The 14,211-nt window shown below is 49.8% G+C and overlaps 1 protein-coding gene across 1 annotated transcript; it reads left to right on the top strand.

Moving 5' to 3' along the window:
• The first annotated feature begins 1,820 nt into the window (after window positions 1-1,820).
• CD40LG (CD40 ligand) lies at window positions 1,821-13,984 on the top strand. Its single transcript, XM_081794240.1, has 5 exons — window positions 1,821-2,107; window positions 3,497-3,628; window positions 7,960-8,014; window positions 9,789-9,851; window positions 12,601-13,984. Exons 1-5 carry the CDS (start codon window positions 1,952-1,954, stop codon window positions 12,975-12,977), a joined length of 783 nt encoding a protein of 260 aa, XP_081650366.1. The 5' UTR covers window positions 1,821-1,951; the 3' UTR covers window positions 12,978-13,984.
• Window positions 13,985-14,211: the final 227 nt, after the last annotated feature.

Raw genomic sequence — 14,211 nt, 5'->3', positions numbered from 1 at the left:
GGTCACGTGAAATGAAGCCTGCCGTTGCCCCCATCTCTGGGGTCCCTTCGGCGTCCTGCCCCTGGGCGGTTGGCCGAGCTGATCTTGGCAGGGCCCTCGCCGTTCTGGCATTCTGTGATCTGGTAACCATACGAAACTGGCTTTGGAGAAGTCCCCGAGCCCCTCTCTTGGCGCCCGTGATCGTTTTCCTTCAGTGGAACGGAGGTTACTTGTCTAAGAACTGAAGCCTCTGACCTGACGGATGGAAGTTTATCATGTGCATCGAAGCCACCTACTTGGCAGATGCAGTGAGGAGCTGCACAGATCTGGGCCCGGGACAGGATGCTGACGCGTGGGAGGGGAAGAGAGCAGGTGCTAACTATACAGAGAGTGTGCCTGCCGGAGCACTTTGTTACATTTCCTATTTGTCTCTCAAAACAATTTTATAGGAATCACCAAAGTGATCTCATCATGGTTTCTTGACCAGGTTGGGATGTGGGGTAGGGATTTCCACGGCTGCTTTTATTTTGAAGGCAATCTGATAAGACGACACAAAAACCATTGAGAAATGCATAATCCTACACCCCTCAATGATTCAATGTGTTGTCAAAACTTTGGGTGTTTTTGATGTTGTTATTCTCTTGGTTTTTACTAGCGTGTAAGGAGGTAACAATTATTTCGAAAACTCACTCTCTTCGGCTAAACCAATTCCCCCAAATTCAGGGCGACTTGTTTGTCTATTGCTTAACACGTCTCAAAGATCTTTTGTGCACATTTTTAAAAGTTTTTTTTTTAACGTGTATTTATTTTTGAGACAGAGCGAGACAGAGCATGAACGGGTGAGGGGCAGAGAGAGAGGGAGACACAGAATCCGAAACAGGCTCCAGGCTCCGAGCTGTCAGCGCAGAGCCCGACGCGGGGCTCGAACCCACGAGCTGTGAGATCATGACCTGAGCCGAAGTCGGACGCTTAACCGACGGAGCCACCCGGGCGCCCCTGTGCACGTTTTTATTTGATCTTCACAACAGCCTGTAGGCTAGGCAAGGCAGCTCTTTGGAGATGGGGAAACTGAGACCTGGAGAGGTCAAGTGATTTGTCTGAGGTCCATAGCGATTTGTTGGTGGAGCAAGGACTAGAATTCAGGTCTCTTAACTGGAGCCTATTGTCTCTATTCCGAGCCATTATCTGACAGATTAGAACAGCGTAGACAAGCAATCCGGCTAAGTCAAGCCAAGATTCCCACTTTAACCTCGATCCCAGAGTCTGGGACTGATTTCTTTCAAGACCCTACTCCTCTTGGCCTTGGAGAAATTTATTTTTCTCTAATTACCTTTCCAGCTAAATTCTATTTAATAATTGTCAGTCCTCCTTTGTGCTTTATGCCATGCAGACCCGACTGGCCAAGCTTCTGGGATTTTGTTGGGTTTTAAAGATGAAAGGAGTCTCGAGGAGCAATTCGCCAGTGGCCCAGCAGCCACAAAATCAATCCAAACTTTTGTTGACGTTTGTTTCTTTCCCCATACGCCAGGTTCCTGGGTGGTATTAGTAAGATTGAAATTGAAATAAGTCGGTTGCTGGTGGATGAATTTGTCACTTTCCTTGAAACTGGTGAACCCAGAAAGTTAGCGATAGGAAAAACACTGCCATTGTCTGTTAAGAAGCCTATGACATTTCAAGGCAAGAATGAATGTATGGAAGAAGAAACTTGTTTCTTCTTTACTAACAAAAGGGAAAGCCTGGAAGGGAATGATATGGGTAGAATTAAAAAAAAAAAAGAAAAGAAAAGAAAAACCTTTACGTAACTTTTTTTTTGCTGGGAGAGAAGACTGCGAAACACAATTTCCAGGAAGTGTGGGCTGCAACGATTGTGCGCTCTTAACTAATCCTGAGTAAGGTGGCCACTTTGACAGTGTTCTCATGCTGCTGCTGCCACCTCCTCGGTCTGAAGATCTCGTTCCAACTCTAACACAGCATGATCGAAACATATAGCCAAACTGCTCCCCGCTCCGTGGCCCCTGGACCACCCGTCAGTATGAAAATTTTTATGTATTTACTTACTGTGTTTCTCATCACCCAGATGATTGGGTCAGCACTCTTTGCTGTGTATCTTCACAGAAGACTGGACAAGGTAAGACGAACCACAAGCCCTTATTAATTACGTGTGGGGGTCCTTACCGCCGGGCGGGTCGGTTGGGGTCCGTTCTGCCCCGATGGGCAATGGTAGGAACCCAACTAGAGACATGGTCTTGTGGCATCACGTTCGGCACCTAGTCCTGGAGGACAAGGTGTCCTCTTCTGGTCTCTGGGCGAGAGCCTGGGCTCTGGAGTCAGACTGCTTGGGTTCAAACCGCGACTCGGCTCCCTATTGGCCCCGTGATCCCAGGCAAGTCATTTTCTATTTCTAGGCCTCAGTTTCCACATTCGAGAAATGGGGACGAGAGTAGTGTCCACCCCGCAGGTTAAGTGAATTTAGCCTTTGTAGCAAGCTTCGAACAGAGCCTGGCACAAAGTAAACACTATGTGGACATTAGCTGTGGTTATTCGCTCAAGTTTTGCTTAAAAACTACACTTTTCTTCTGCTAGAGACAACTTTTGTTTTTTAATTGCCGACTAGAGGAGAGTGTGAATTTGATCTGAAACGTCCTAGTGCTTCAGAGCAGCGCAGACACGGCTAAGTCCCAGAATTTGCACATTTACGGCAAACGTGGCGTTCTCTCTGTAATTCTTCAAACACTGATGGTAGCTGCAAGCCCCTCAGTCTCCCTCCGAGGGGTTTTACCTTCTTAAGCGGCTGGACTTACAGGAACAGAACAGTGGAGCAACTTAGCAGGCGGTTTTGCATCCCGAGGGAAAAATAACCGTTAGGATTTATCCTGTCTCCGTGTGTCTACCCACTTCCCCCGCGGGGCATTGCCGGCCGGGCCAACAAAACATCGATCATATATGAAGAGGAGAAATTTGATCAATTATCTGGCTGGTCCGAAAAGTCCGGGTGTAGGAATGGTGGGTGTTCGGCCTCCGGAGGCTGCATGTTCCCAGGGATGTTTGAATGCCCTCTGTTGGGAGGCCAGCCTAGAACTGAGGCCGTGAAGGTTACCATCAGGATAAGGAGGGGCAGGGATGGTCGAGGCCATCCACTGGGTTAGTCAAGTTTTAGCTTTCACGGCTGCAAAAAGAGGGGGGTTCTGGGTCTGTTTGTGTTTGGCCTGGTGGGCTCTTTCAGTCAAATGCACAAACTAAAATGAAGTAGGCAAACGAGCTCAGCAGAAAACTATTTTATAGACTGGGCTCACAGTGACCGATCATTACTGGACCAATGAGGGATAGATCATTCTAGAATATTGCTGCTTATCATACGTGGACAAAATGTGATGGAAGTTTATTAGAATGGCTGTGATTTCTACCTGGACTTTCAGATAATATGGCGTTTTAATTGCTGCCTTTGGTTATTACACTGACAGACGTCATTAGCTGCATGTTCCAGAATTATGTTTCTCATGTCCCTGTTCCTTCACAGATAGAAGACGAAAGGAATCTTTATGAAGATTTTGTGTTCATGAAAACATTACAGAAATGCAACAAAGGAGAGGGGGCCTTATCCTTACTGAACTGTGAGGAAATTAAAAGCCGGTTCGAAGCCTTTCTCAAGGTAAGGAGCCCAGTTGTTCATTAAAGTGTCATTGAAACGCTTTACTGCTTTTGCTAGGTCGGGAGACGGAAACCTGGCAATGTAAAAGCGTAGACATTTGTTTCATATACCTACATACGTAGGTGCATACATACACATGGGTAAAGGTATCCCCCTCTCCCCCCTCCCCCCCCCCAAAAAAAAAGGAAAGGAAAAATGAAGCCGAGATCCCATGTTAAAAGGGAAAGGAGAACGGGAAGGGTGCGTGTTCATAAGAATGTTCTTGAGAAGAACAAAAAGGCCTCTCCCGGGGACATTATGCGCTCTCACGGTCGCATTCGCACACATCATGGGCTCACACATGCAGCCGCCTCTGTGAACGTGACAAAGGACACCGACTTTGTCCTCCGGTATTTTCTTGTCTTTCCATCCAAACCTCGATGCCTTCTCACTGGGGACCTGTGGCCACGTTACGGTCCTGCCTTCACCACGCTAGGTGGCTACGGTGGGTACCAGGGACTTCGCAAGGCTGATGATCTCACGCTGGAAGGAATGCTTCTCCGGTGACAGAATTTCAGGCGCCACCAAAGGGAGGTCTTTTCCTTTGCTCGTGGGGACAGGTGTGGGGAAAGGGGGATGGACTTTCTCGGTGCCGCTCACACCAGACCCTACATAACACCACTTGCTGGTGAAGCCAGTCCACCCTAGGGCCGGGCAACACCTGAGACGGACAGAGGACCCAGCAGGAAATCACTGCAGTCACTGGGGCCTCTAAAGGGTACCCCAAACAAGAAGTTTTAGAATGTCATTTACAACATGGACTCCATCATCACGGACAAGGAGTCTAGAAGCTCCTTCTCCTGAGGCAGAGCATCAAAAAGTCTTTCTACCTGTTCTGCTCTCAGAACACTAAGTACCCTTGGCCCTCAGCTCACTTTGGGACCGTGAATAGGAAGCAGCTCCCCACGTTGAAGGCAGTTTTGTGCCAATGGGGGGGGGGGCGGTATCTAGATAAGCCAACAGGAGTTGGTTCTCACGTATAAATGATGTATAGTTTAGGGACTCCTGGGTGGCTCAGTGGGTGAAGCATCCGACTCTTGATTTCAGCTCAGGTCACAATCTCACGATTCCTGAGTTCGAGCCCCGCATCAGGCTCTGTGCTGACAGCGTGGAGCCTGCTTGGGGTTCTCTCTCTCTCTCTCTCTCTCTCTCTCCCTCTCTCTCTCTGCTCCTCCCCTGCTCGCACTCACTCTCTGTGTCTCAAAATAAATAATCATAAATAAATACATACATGCTCTGCAATTCAACCCGGGAGTAAAGGGCTTACGATGCAACCTGAGCTTACACCTGTCCTCCTGCACTGTCCCTGAGGTGGAATTTAATCCAATAGTGAAGACTCCGAAGCCTATGAAGGTGTCACCTACAGGAATCAGAACGCAGCCCGAATCTGCTGCTGGCTTTTGCGTTCTTTACGCCAACCTAGGGTTTAGATGGAGACTCCTCTTTCTCTGCCAGGCTTGGAAATGTCTTGAGTTTCTCATGACTTGAGTTTGTCTGGTTCTTCAAGGATTCTCGCCAGAACCACGGGGCATTGGGAGGTGTTGCAAAATTAAAGCCACTTTCAGAACAACAGTCAGTCATCCAACTGGCCTACTTAATGCGCTTGGCCGTGTGACCTTGGGCAAGTGACTTCACCTCCCTGGGCCTGTTTTCTCGTCTGTAAATGAGAGGGCTGAGATTATCTGCTCTGCCGTCCTGTAATTATACGATCAGCCTTGCGTTCCCTCCAAGGCAGTGCGAGTGGCTGTTGGGTTTTCTCCTCCCTCTTTCTTACTGAGAGTTTTACAGTTCCACTGCCCATCGCTAACGGCTCTATTTTAGGTCAGATGTGTAAAACTTCCCAAGCCAGCCTCCCAGGATAGGAGCGAGGAGGACAGCCGGCTTGGCCCCTCCAGCTGCTTGCCTAAAAATAGTGACAGCTCCAAAGTCTCACATGCTAGAAAGGCAGACCTTCTCAACATGCCACCCAGGGCTCCTTGCGTGTAACAGAGGAAGCCCCTTGCCTCTCCTGCCACAGGGGCGGGATCCAAGGCGGCGCCCTGTGTACCTATGTATGATACGCGCAGTGGTGAGACAACGAGTCCTTTTCCAAGACCGACCCCCTCTCCGATATCCGTTCTCCCAAACTTCTCATTCTAAACAATATTTTGGAATCTTAAAAAAAATCCAACAGGCCAACCGCATAGTAACCCCAAACTGGACTTTAATATTCTTAGTGAGCGTTAACAGGCTTTCTTTCTGGGGTTCACGGTCTGACTGGTCCAGGGCAGCCTAAGGTTTGATTTGGGGGGCTCCAAATCATAGGACTGAAGGGGTCCTAGAAATCACCGGATCTAAGGGTGCCTGGGTGGCTCAGTCGGTGTCTGTCTCTTGACTTCAGCTCAGGTCTTGATCTCAGGGTCGTGAGTTCAAGCTTTGCACTGGGCTCCACGCTGAGCATAAAACCTACTTTAAAAAAAAAAAAAAGAAAGAAATCACCAGATGCAATTATCAACCCAAGACTTCAGTTTTCTCCCCAGTAATCCCTACCCAGAGGTCACCAAACTCTGGACACCTCTAGTAACAGGCAACTCATTATCTCCTGAGGCAGGGAACACCTACCCGTCACTTGGACAGGATGGGATTCAGGGTTTATGCTAGGGTAAGTGGAGGCAGCATGTTGAATAGTGTAATTTCACGCTAAAACATACTACCCACCCCACCCCGCTAGACTGGTCAGTTCCAGGGTCGTCTACCCACTGAGGCCTGAGACGTCTTTGAGGTGTCAAAGCATTTCCTCTTCAAGGTAAAGGTCCGCCTGTCCGTCCCTGCCACATAGACTTCCCACTGAGAGAGAAATAACCAGTCCCAGATTTTCTGAAAGTCAACTTTAAGAAGTCTTTCGGTCGAGGTGGGGAGTGAAGCAAGGGGGGAAAAAGGCTCTGGGGAGTGCGGCTGAGGGAAAGTTCACAGAAAGGCAAGGCTGGGCACATAAAAGACAAACTTTGCTGACTTCACGTTTTCACGTAGCCTAAAAGTATCTCACCCTCGATCATCACACTCCATTTTTGAAAAGACACTAAATGCTCATTTGTTTACTTGCTGTCTCACAAACATTTTCCTGTCACCGCACTTTCTCAGCGCCACAATCTAGCTCAAGTGGAAAGTTAAAGCCCTGCGGGCCCCTGTGAGCATTTCGAGGCTCAGATTCCCCGCTAGGGCTCTGTGGCTTACACCCTCACATCTGGCAACCGAGCTGAGCCTACGAGACCCTCAACAGTACCGCCACGGATTCCTTCTGGGGAAGAACGGAAAAGGAAGGGCCCTATAGAAAATGGAGTCCAGTAATGGGACTTTGATGATCAGATGTGAAAATACTACTGTGTTCCTCCCTTGTATTTAGAGTCCAGAGTGATGGTGTGAGCTCAGTCGGCCTCTGAATGTGATCTCACGGTTTCTGCTCTTGGCTTCCACCCCAGACCCCTTGGGTGACCTCATGCCAGCCAGTTAAGCCCTCTAGGCCTCGTATTCAGGATCTTTAAAATGGCAGCCGTAGCCATTATTGCCTTCCTGCTTGTGTTGAGGGCTGTCCCTGTTAACTTCTTTGAGTACCTCCAGCTTTCCCCAGTTGCTAAGTGAAAAGCAACCCCTCAAGAAGTGTTGCATTTGCCTTTGAACGCTGGCATCACTGGGAGATTATCTGTGTTTCCCATCTGCTGATTACTCTAAATAAATACAGGCCACGCAAGGCGACCAGCAACCAGAGAATTCCCTCATCCCCTTGACAGGGATAAAAAAAAAAAAAAATGTCTGAGGGTCTTTTCATAGTCTGGAATTTCTTCCCAAGGTCGAACTTACTCTTACCATTTCCTAAGAGATTTCAGACCAATTTTATTCCAATAGACACACACCATGCTTCGTGTTTAATAATATTCTATATACTAGTTCCCAGGGTAGAAAGGTCTCCCCATTCAGCATTATCTGTCAATACCTGTCAGAGGCAGGGAGGCTGGGGTCATAGGAAGGGTCAGCACCACAGCCTCTGGTCTGGAGAGAGCACCACAGCGGAGATTAATAAGGCCCAGATTCTGCTTCCAGGTTCGCCCCTGGGCTTTCTGGGCTGTCAGCTCATCTGTCAGAGCCATGGGCTCCCAATCAGGATGATGGAATTAATGACAGGATCTAAGTCCGTGTGATAATCCTCACCAGGAACAGGCGATAAAGCAATGACAGACGCCCAAAGAATGATACCTCTAAAACCCCCACGCCCGATTTCCTGTCAAAATGACCTTTTGCAATGATTCTTATTTTAGGACATAATGCTAAACAAAGAAATGAAGAAAGAAAAAAATGTTGCAATGCAAAAAGGTAGGTTGCTCTCTACTCATTTTTATGAATACTTAAAAACTAAAAGGAAGCTTTGGGCTGATGACACTGAACAGCCCGGTTGATGAATGAGGGAACTTTTAGCCCTAGAAATAAAACAGGAATACGATGGCCAAATCGACACCTTCTCTAATGCCTGCGATTTGGGAAGGCTTTGTTTATACGTGTCTATGGGGAAGTCATCATTTGGGAGCAGGGGCGTTCACGGCTCAGCGATAACAGGTTTTCATGGGGGACCGTGGCCAGTGGAGCATCTGGGATCGAGGAACGATACCGTGTGGCGACGTTCTACTCTTCGCCCTGTTCTTGATGTCAGAACATCTCAAACATCTCAGGGGCGGAAAGGGTCTCGGCTGGAAGGGTTCTCAAATGTAGCACCACCCACACGATATGCATCTCCTTCACAACGGCACTGACCATCTGTCCTCTGATCCAACACGCCTAGGCACCTTCTGTCTCATTAATCATCTGGGTCCATTTTTAAGTGGCTCTAATAATGATAATAAGATCGCTATACCACTCGAGAGAAATCTTTCCTCCTCTGGAGTTGAAAGTCGTTCCTGTAATCTCCCACTCACTGGACCCAGTTCTGCTCTTGGGGGCCGTACTGAGCAAAGCAGAATTCTTCTTCTTATACAGCAACTGTCCAGATGTTGAAAATGGCAGTCGTGGCCCCTGAGCCTTGTCTTCTCCAGGCTAAACACCCCCAGTGTCTTCCACTGTTCCTCCTACGATGCTTTCTAGGGCCTTTCCTCTCCCGGCCACCTCCTTTTCTGGACACTCTAATTTTCCCTGTTCCCCTCAGTATATAACACCCCCAAGACAAACACTATAATGCCTGGAGTGGGCCAAGCAGCTGACTATGGGAGAGATGGAGTGTTGGTGGACGGGTGTTGGTAGAGACTGTCATTCACAAAGTCAGTGAAAATGATGCTATGGCTGCTGCAAATTTATGCACCCGGAGAAATAGGTACAGACAGAGATACAGATACTGTTTTCTGGGGCAAAGAGAGTACTCAGCGCTCGCAACGGGTCATCTGATTTCCACCAAGGTTTTTGTCCTCAGAATGACCGTAAGATGTGTTGAGTGGTACCATCGTGTCAGCTACTTACAGTGAAATTTGAGGAACCAGTTCACATGGATGCCGTCTAGAGGTCTGCAGGAAAAGGATCAACTTGACGAAACTGCTTATCTAGGTCCTGCAATTTGATTCAATATTTATAGGGCACCTCCAAGGTGTCTGACATCAGGCCCATTACCGGGGGGGGGGGGGGGGAGAAACTTCCCCATAGTCTCTGCACTCAGGAGATCAGCACATCTGATTAAAAAGCAAGCTTTCTACACGAGAAACAACTCGAGATAGGCACAATAGTTTGGCCTGTTGCCTGACCACATCAGACACGGCCTGGGCGCCCAGTGAGATCCCCAGCGGATGGGAGCTGTTTCCAAAAGCAAAGCTTCCAAATATGTTTCATGGAGACCAGGAGTTTAGCCGGAGTCCACGTAGGTAGAGAGGTGTCGGGTATCGAAGAGCCATTAGGGGAACAGCCTCGGTGCCAAGAGCCGGTTCAGGCGTTCAGATTCCAGAAACCAACCTGTCCCTGTGACAGGGACTTCAGACCACTTTACCTTTCCTTTTGCGTAACCGGTTTAAGCCCGGCCTCTCTTACGTGGCTGCAGAACTAGATCCAATGGCTCTGCGGGCAGTTTCGCATTGCTCTTGGCCTGACAGTTGGCTCTTGGTTTCAATTTCAGGCGATCAGGATCCTCGAGTTGCAGCACATGTCATAAGTGAGGCCAGCAGTAGCACAGCGTCCGGTAAGTCCAAAGCATCTGAGTCGGGCACCCGGGCGGGAGGGCGGGGATGCTGAAGCGACACGGCCTACTGGGCAGGTTCCTCTCCTCCTCTGGGGCCCAGTCTACCAACCCACCCATACACCTCTCGTCCGCCCTCCTTTGTCTTCAAAGTGAGCTCCGACGGACAGATGGGCCTTGAAGGGACAAAAGGAGGTGGGAAGCAGTCCCGATGTCCTCATTATGTTCTTGTTCAATGGCCAATTCCAAATGATGAATTGCTGGGTGGAGGGACCATTATTCTGACAACATAGAAGAGATGGCAGGTAGTGAGTGACCTCCCGACTGGGAGCATCCCTCATGCTAAGCCCTCTTCACTGTGCGTAAATGGGCCTCCGGAGGTATTTCCCGCCATCTGTCAATCCCTGTATGATTAACCCCGGGCTCGCTGGGGCCAACCCCGGGGAAATTAAAGGTAAAACCATTCTGCAAAGATCGATCGTTGCCAGGACGTTAGCTTTTCCGATGAAGCAACAACAGACGACACGCCATAATCTTTGCAACTCCGAATGATTTTATTTCCATATGTGTTCTGCCATCATCCTGGCTCTGAGATCTTTTTCAACCAAACGTGTGCCTTGAGATAGCCAGTGCCAGAGAGTGTGTTGCATCTGACAAATGGGTGGAAATGTGCACACGAGCGTGAAACCGCCTCGGGAAAAAATGCAGCACAGTGCTCCAGAATGGAGTTCGACACAGCATGTGTGTGTGTGTGTGTGTGTGTGAGAGAGAGAGAGACACACACACACACACACACACACACACACACAATGAGAAAGAGACAGAGATAGAAATAGAAGACAGAGAGAGAGGAGAGGAGACACCACCTCATATGTGAGGCAGCTTGGGCGTCTCAGTGGGTGTAACCCATAAATGATTGTCGGAGATCATGATATGGAAGGAAGAGCACCGGATAGGAAGTTTTTGAACCCTGAGATTCCAGGACCGTGACTACCACTTGCTAGATGAGCTCGGGCCAGTGCCTTCACCGCTGTTTCCTGCCTCGTTGACTCACGGGGTGGCTCTCAGCATCGCATCAGCCAATGTGGAAGGGGGCTATACTGCCACGTGCTCCACAAATGCAAGGTGTCGTTCCTGAGCTTACTTTACTGTACTTTAGCTGGCGGAAGAGCCGCGTAAAGCCCTTCGTTCCTACCCCTCGTTCCTACAACGTTTAATAATTCTGCCAAGTAGCCATTCTCAGAAAATACACTTATGGGAAAACATCACGAGTCGATGGGCATGTCCAGGGTGGCTGTTCACATGACACCGGCACATCCAGATTGCATGACAGCAACAGAGCCACCACCTAGGAGAGTAGCTTCCCGCTGGTCTTTGTCCACCTGTACCTAGACGCTGGCCCTTGGATATATTCCACCGCGCTCAGATTCTGCCCAAAGACCCATGATCGATATTGGTCCTAGCGTATTTCCCCGTCTGCATCCCAGGAGGCCCACAGGCGATCAGGTGCCAAGACAGTAACATCCCTCACCCCACCCCAGTCCCAAAGCCCTCACTCCTGCCCGCTCATGCTGCCACAAACGTGACCTGGATCCCACAGCAAGGACAAAGATTAGGTAAAAGGGCTTAGGAAAATAATGTTGGTGGACTAAAAGATAGAGAACCCGCGCCCTTGTTTTGTCAAACGGTCCCAAAGTGAAAGCCCAGTAATGAAGCGTCCTTTCTGGAGTGGTCTGGAGGGCCAGGAAATGTCAGACATTTCAGGATGCCTTTCCTGTTACCGAAGGATGAGTCTTGACAGGTTGAATCTGACACCCCGATAGACCACCAAATAGGAAATTTAAGAAAAAAAAAAAAGAGCTCAAGGAAGCAAATGATTGATACTTTCACTTCTCCCCAACCCCCACAGCCAGCAGTCTAGCTGTCTGTGGGAGCTGAGATTTGAAATCGGGCGCACACACTACTTTGAACCCACTCAACATCTCAGCCGAGAAAATGGCACACTGTTGGTGGGTACTCAGGTTTCGCCACAAGAACACAGGTACTTTCAAGTTGGTGACGCCCCACTACAATGGAAGATCAAAACACACAGTGAAATGACAGGTTTATTTTCATACTTCCTTGCCTAATTTTAGTCCTTGCTGTGGGAGGCAGGTCGGGCTTGCGACAGCACGATCAGGGAGGAAGAAATGGGGTCTCTCCCCTTGTGGGCTAAGGCTGAGCTACGTGGAATGGGCAGCTCTCGGACTTTGTGAAATCCCAGGAGAGCAAGATGCCAGTGTTCCTGTTAGCGAGGGCTTTGTCTGACCGGGTTAGCGTGCGTGACTTATGACGTGGAACTTTGAAATCACTCACACCTTAAAGTTCACGGGCAAATCGGCTTCCAAAGCTCTAAAGGAAGAAGGAAGCTCACCGCGTTAAGTACAGTGGCTGTACTTAATCCTCAGAACAAGTTTCTGAAAGACGCTGTGCTACCAGCCCCGTGTTACAGAGGAGGAACTAAAAAGCTCAGAGAGGTTAAGTGACCTGTGCGGGCTTGCACGACGCCCGGATTGGAACCCAGCTCCGTCCGAAGCCGCTGCCGAGTTGTAGCTGCTCCGTGGACGGAGGTCCGGAAGGGTCCTCAGGAGCCCCTATCCCCCCAAACTCTCATTCGTAGAGGAAGCCAGGGCCCCACGTTAGACTCTGTGTTGTGTTAGAATGCGAACCACGTACGCGTCGTCTCACCGTGAATCTCCCCTCTCCATTGCAGTTCTCCAGTGGGCCCCCAAAGGCTACTACACCATAAGCAGCAACTTGGTAACCCTCGAGAATGGGAAGCAGCTGGCCGTCAAAAGACAAGGACTCTATTATATCTACGCCCAAGTCACCTTCTGTTCCAATCGGGAAGCTTCGAGTCAAGCTCCGTTTATAGCCAGCCTCTGCCTGCATTCCCCGAGTGGATCCGAGAGAGTCTTACTCAGAGCTGCAAATGCCCGCAGTTCCTCCAAACCCTGTGGGCAGCAATCCATTCACTTGGGAGGAGTCTTCGAACTGCATCCGGGGGCTTCGGTGTTCGTGAACGTGACTGATCCGAGCCAAGTGAGCCACGGGACGGGCTTCACGTCTTTTGGCTTGCTCAAACTCTGAACACTGGCACCTCGCAGGCCGCGGCTGAGCTCACGCTGGTGGTCTTCTAGCAAAGCAGTTAAGCCCACCCCCTGTTGAACTGCCTATTTATAACCCTAGGATCCTCCTCGCGGAGAACTATTTATTATACACCCCCAGGCCCGTAGGGCTGCGACTCGCGAATCGCGGGGCCGAGCAGCCCAAGCAGGCCCCGGGTCCGTCAGCGTCTATAGTCTGAAGCGGCAAGCCCCCCCCACCCCCCACCCGAGGCAGCCGTCCGGAGAGTCCCATGAAAAGACGAGACCATTATGCACAGATTGAGTTCAGAGTAAACGGCAGAAAATTCGTCAAGTTTAGTTTTGTGTCTTTGCGTGCAGTGTCTTTCAGTGGGTGATGTCTTTGATTACTGAAGACGTTGGTTCCGGGTTCCTGCGGCCCCTACGATGGAGGGGGCAGGCTCTAGAAAGTCTGCTGCAGCGGAGAACTGAAAAACCCTGCCCCCCCCCCCGCCTCCCCCCGCCCCACACTCATTCTCTCCCTCCTCCGCCCCCCTCATCCGCACACAGTCAGGCTGTTACTACTCGGTTCTCTTATTTCAACCCTGTCCAGTCTCCACCACTGTAGGTGGGAGGAAGAGAGCAGAGGCAGCCGCTCTCAGCCTGCCCACTCCTCCTCCCGAAATGACTGTATTTAAAGGAAATCTCTCGTATCTACCTGCAGTCTCCATTGTTTCCAGAGTGAACTTGTGATTATCTTGTTATTTATTTTTTGAATAATAAAGAGCCCTTAACATTACTGCTGTGATCCAGCCCCTCGAGCCCGCCGCCGCCGGGTTGGGGGCGGGGGTGGGAGGTGGAGGGTGGGGGGATCTTTCCGAGGGGGTCTCTTTCCGACCTTGGTGATGTTTTCGCAAACTCGGTTCTCAAGCTCGGTTGCACCACAAAGTATCTCGGTGACAGCACAGTCCCCGGAGGACTGCGATAGCCTTTGATGAATGATGTGAAGCCCGTTCAGGGAAAAGCAATCGGGGTCTTTATCTCCAGCCTGCTCTGGAAAGGCTGCAGGGGATTAAAAAGAGACTTTGTTTTCCTCTTGATTAATCACAGTTTAGCGAGGCTGGAGGTGAGGGGGGGTGCTTAGATGAGAAGCAGTTGCCTTACCTTTTTATTTTTAAATTTTTTTTCTAGTGTTTATTTATTCTTGAGAGAGAGAGAGAGAGAGAGAGCATGAGCAGGGGAGGGGCAGAGCGAGAGAG

This window comes from Panthera onca, chromosome X, assembly GCF_046562875.1.
Source record: "Panthera onca isolate mPanOnc1 chromosome X, mPanOnc1 haplotype 2, whole genome shotgun sequence".
Lineage (NCBI taxonomy): Eukaryota > Metazoa > Chordata > Mammalia > Carnivora > Felidae > Panthera > Panthera onca.
This window is presented reverse-complemented; position numbering and strand designations above follow the sequence as displayed.

What these genes read in the sequence shown, in the direction of transcription:
- CD40LG (XM_081794240.1), top strand. Translation starts at nt 1,952, where the DNA reads ATGATCGAAACATATAGCCAAACTGCTCCCCGCTCCGTGGCCCCTGGA. An exon ending in TTCACAGAAGACTGGACAAG is followed by an intron (nt 2,108 to 3,496) that starts GTAAGACGAACC and finishes GTTCCTTCACAG; the next exon opens with ATAGAAGACGAAAGGAATCT. An exon ending in GGTTCGAAGCCTTTCTCAAG is followed by an intron (nt 3,629 to 7,959) that starts GTAAGGAGCCCA and finishes TTCTTATTTTAG; the next exon opens with GACATAATGCTAAACAAAGA.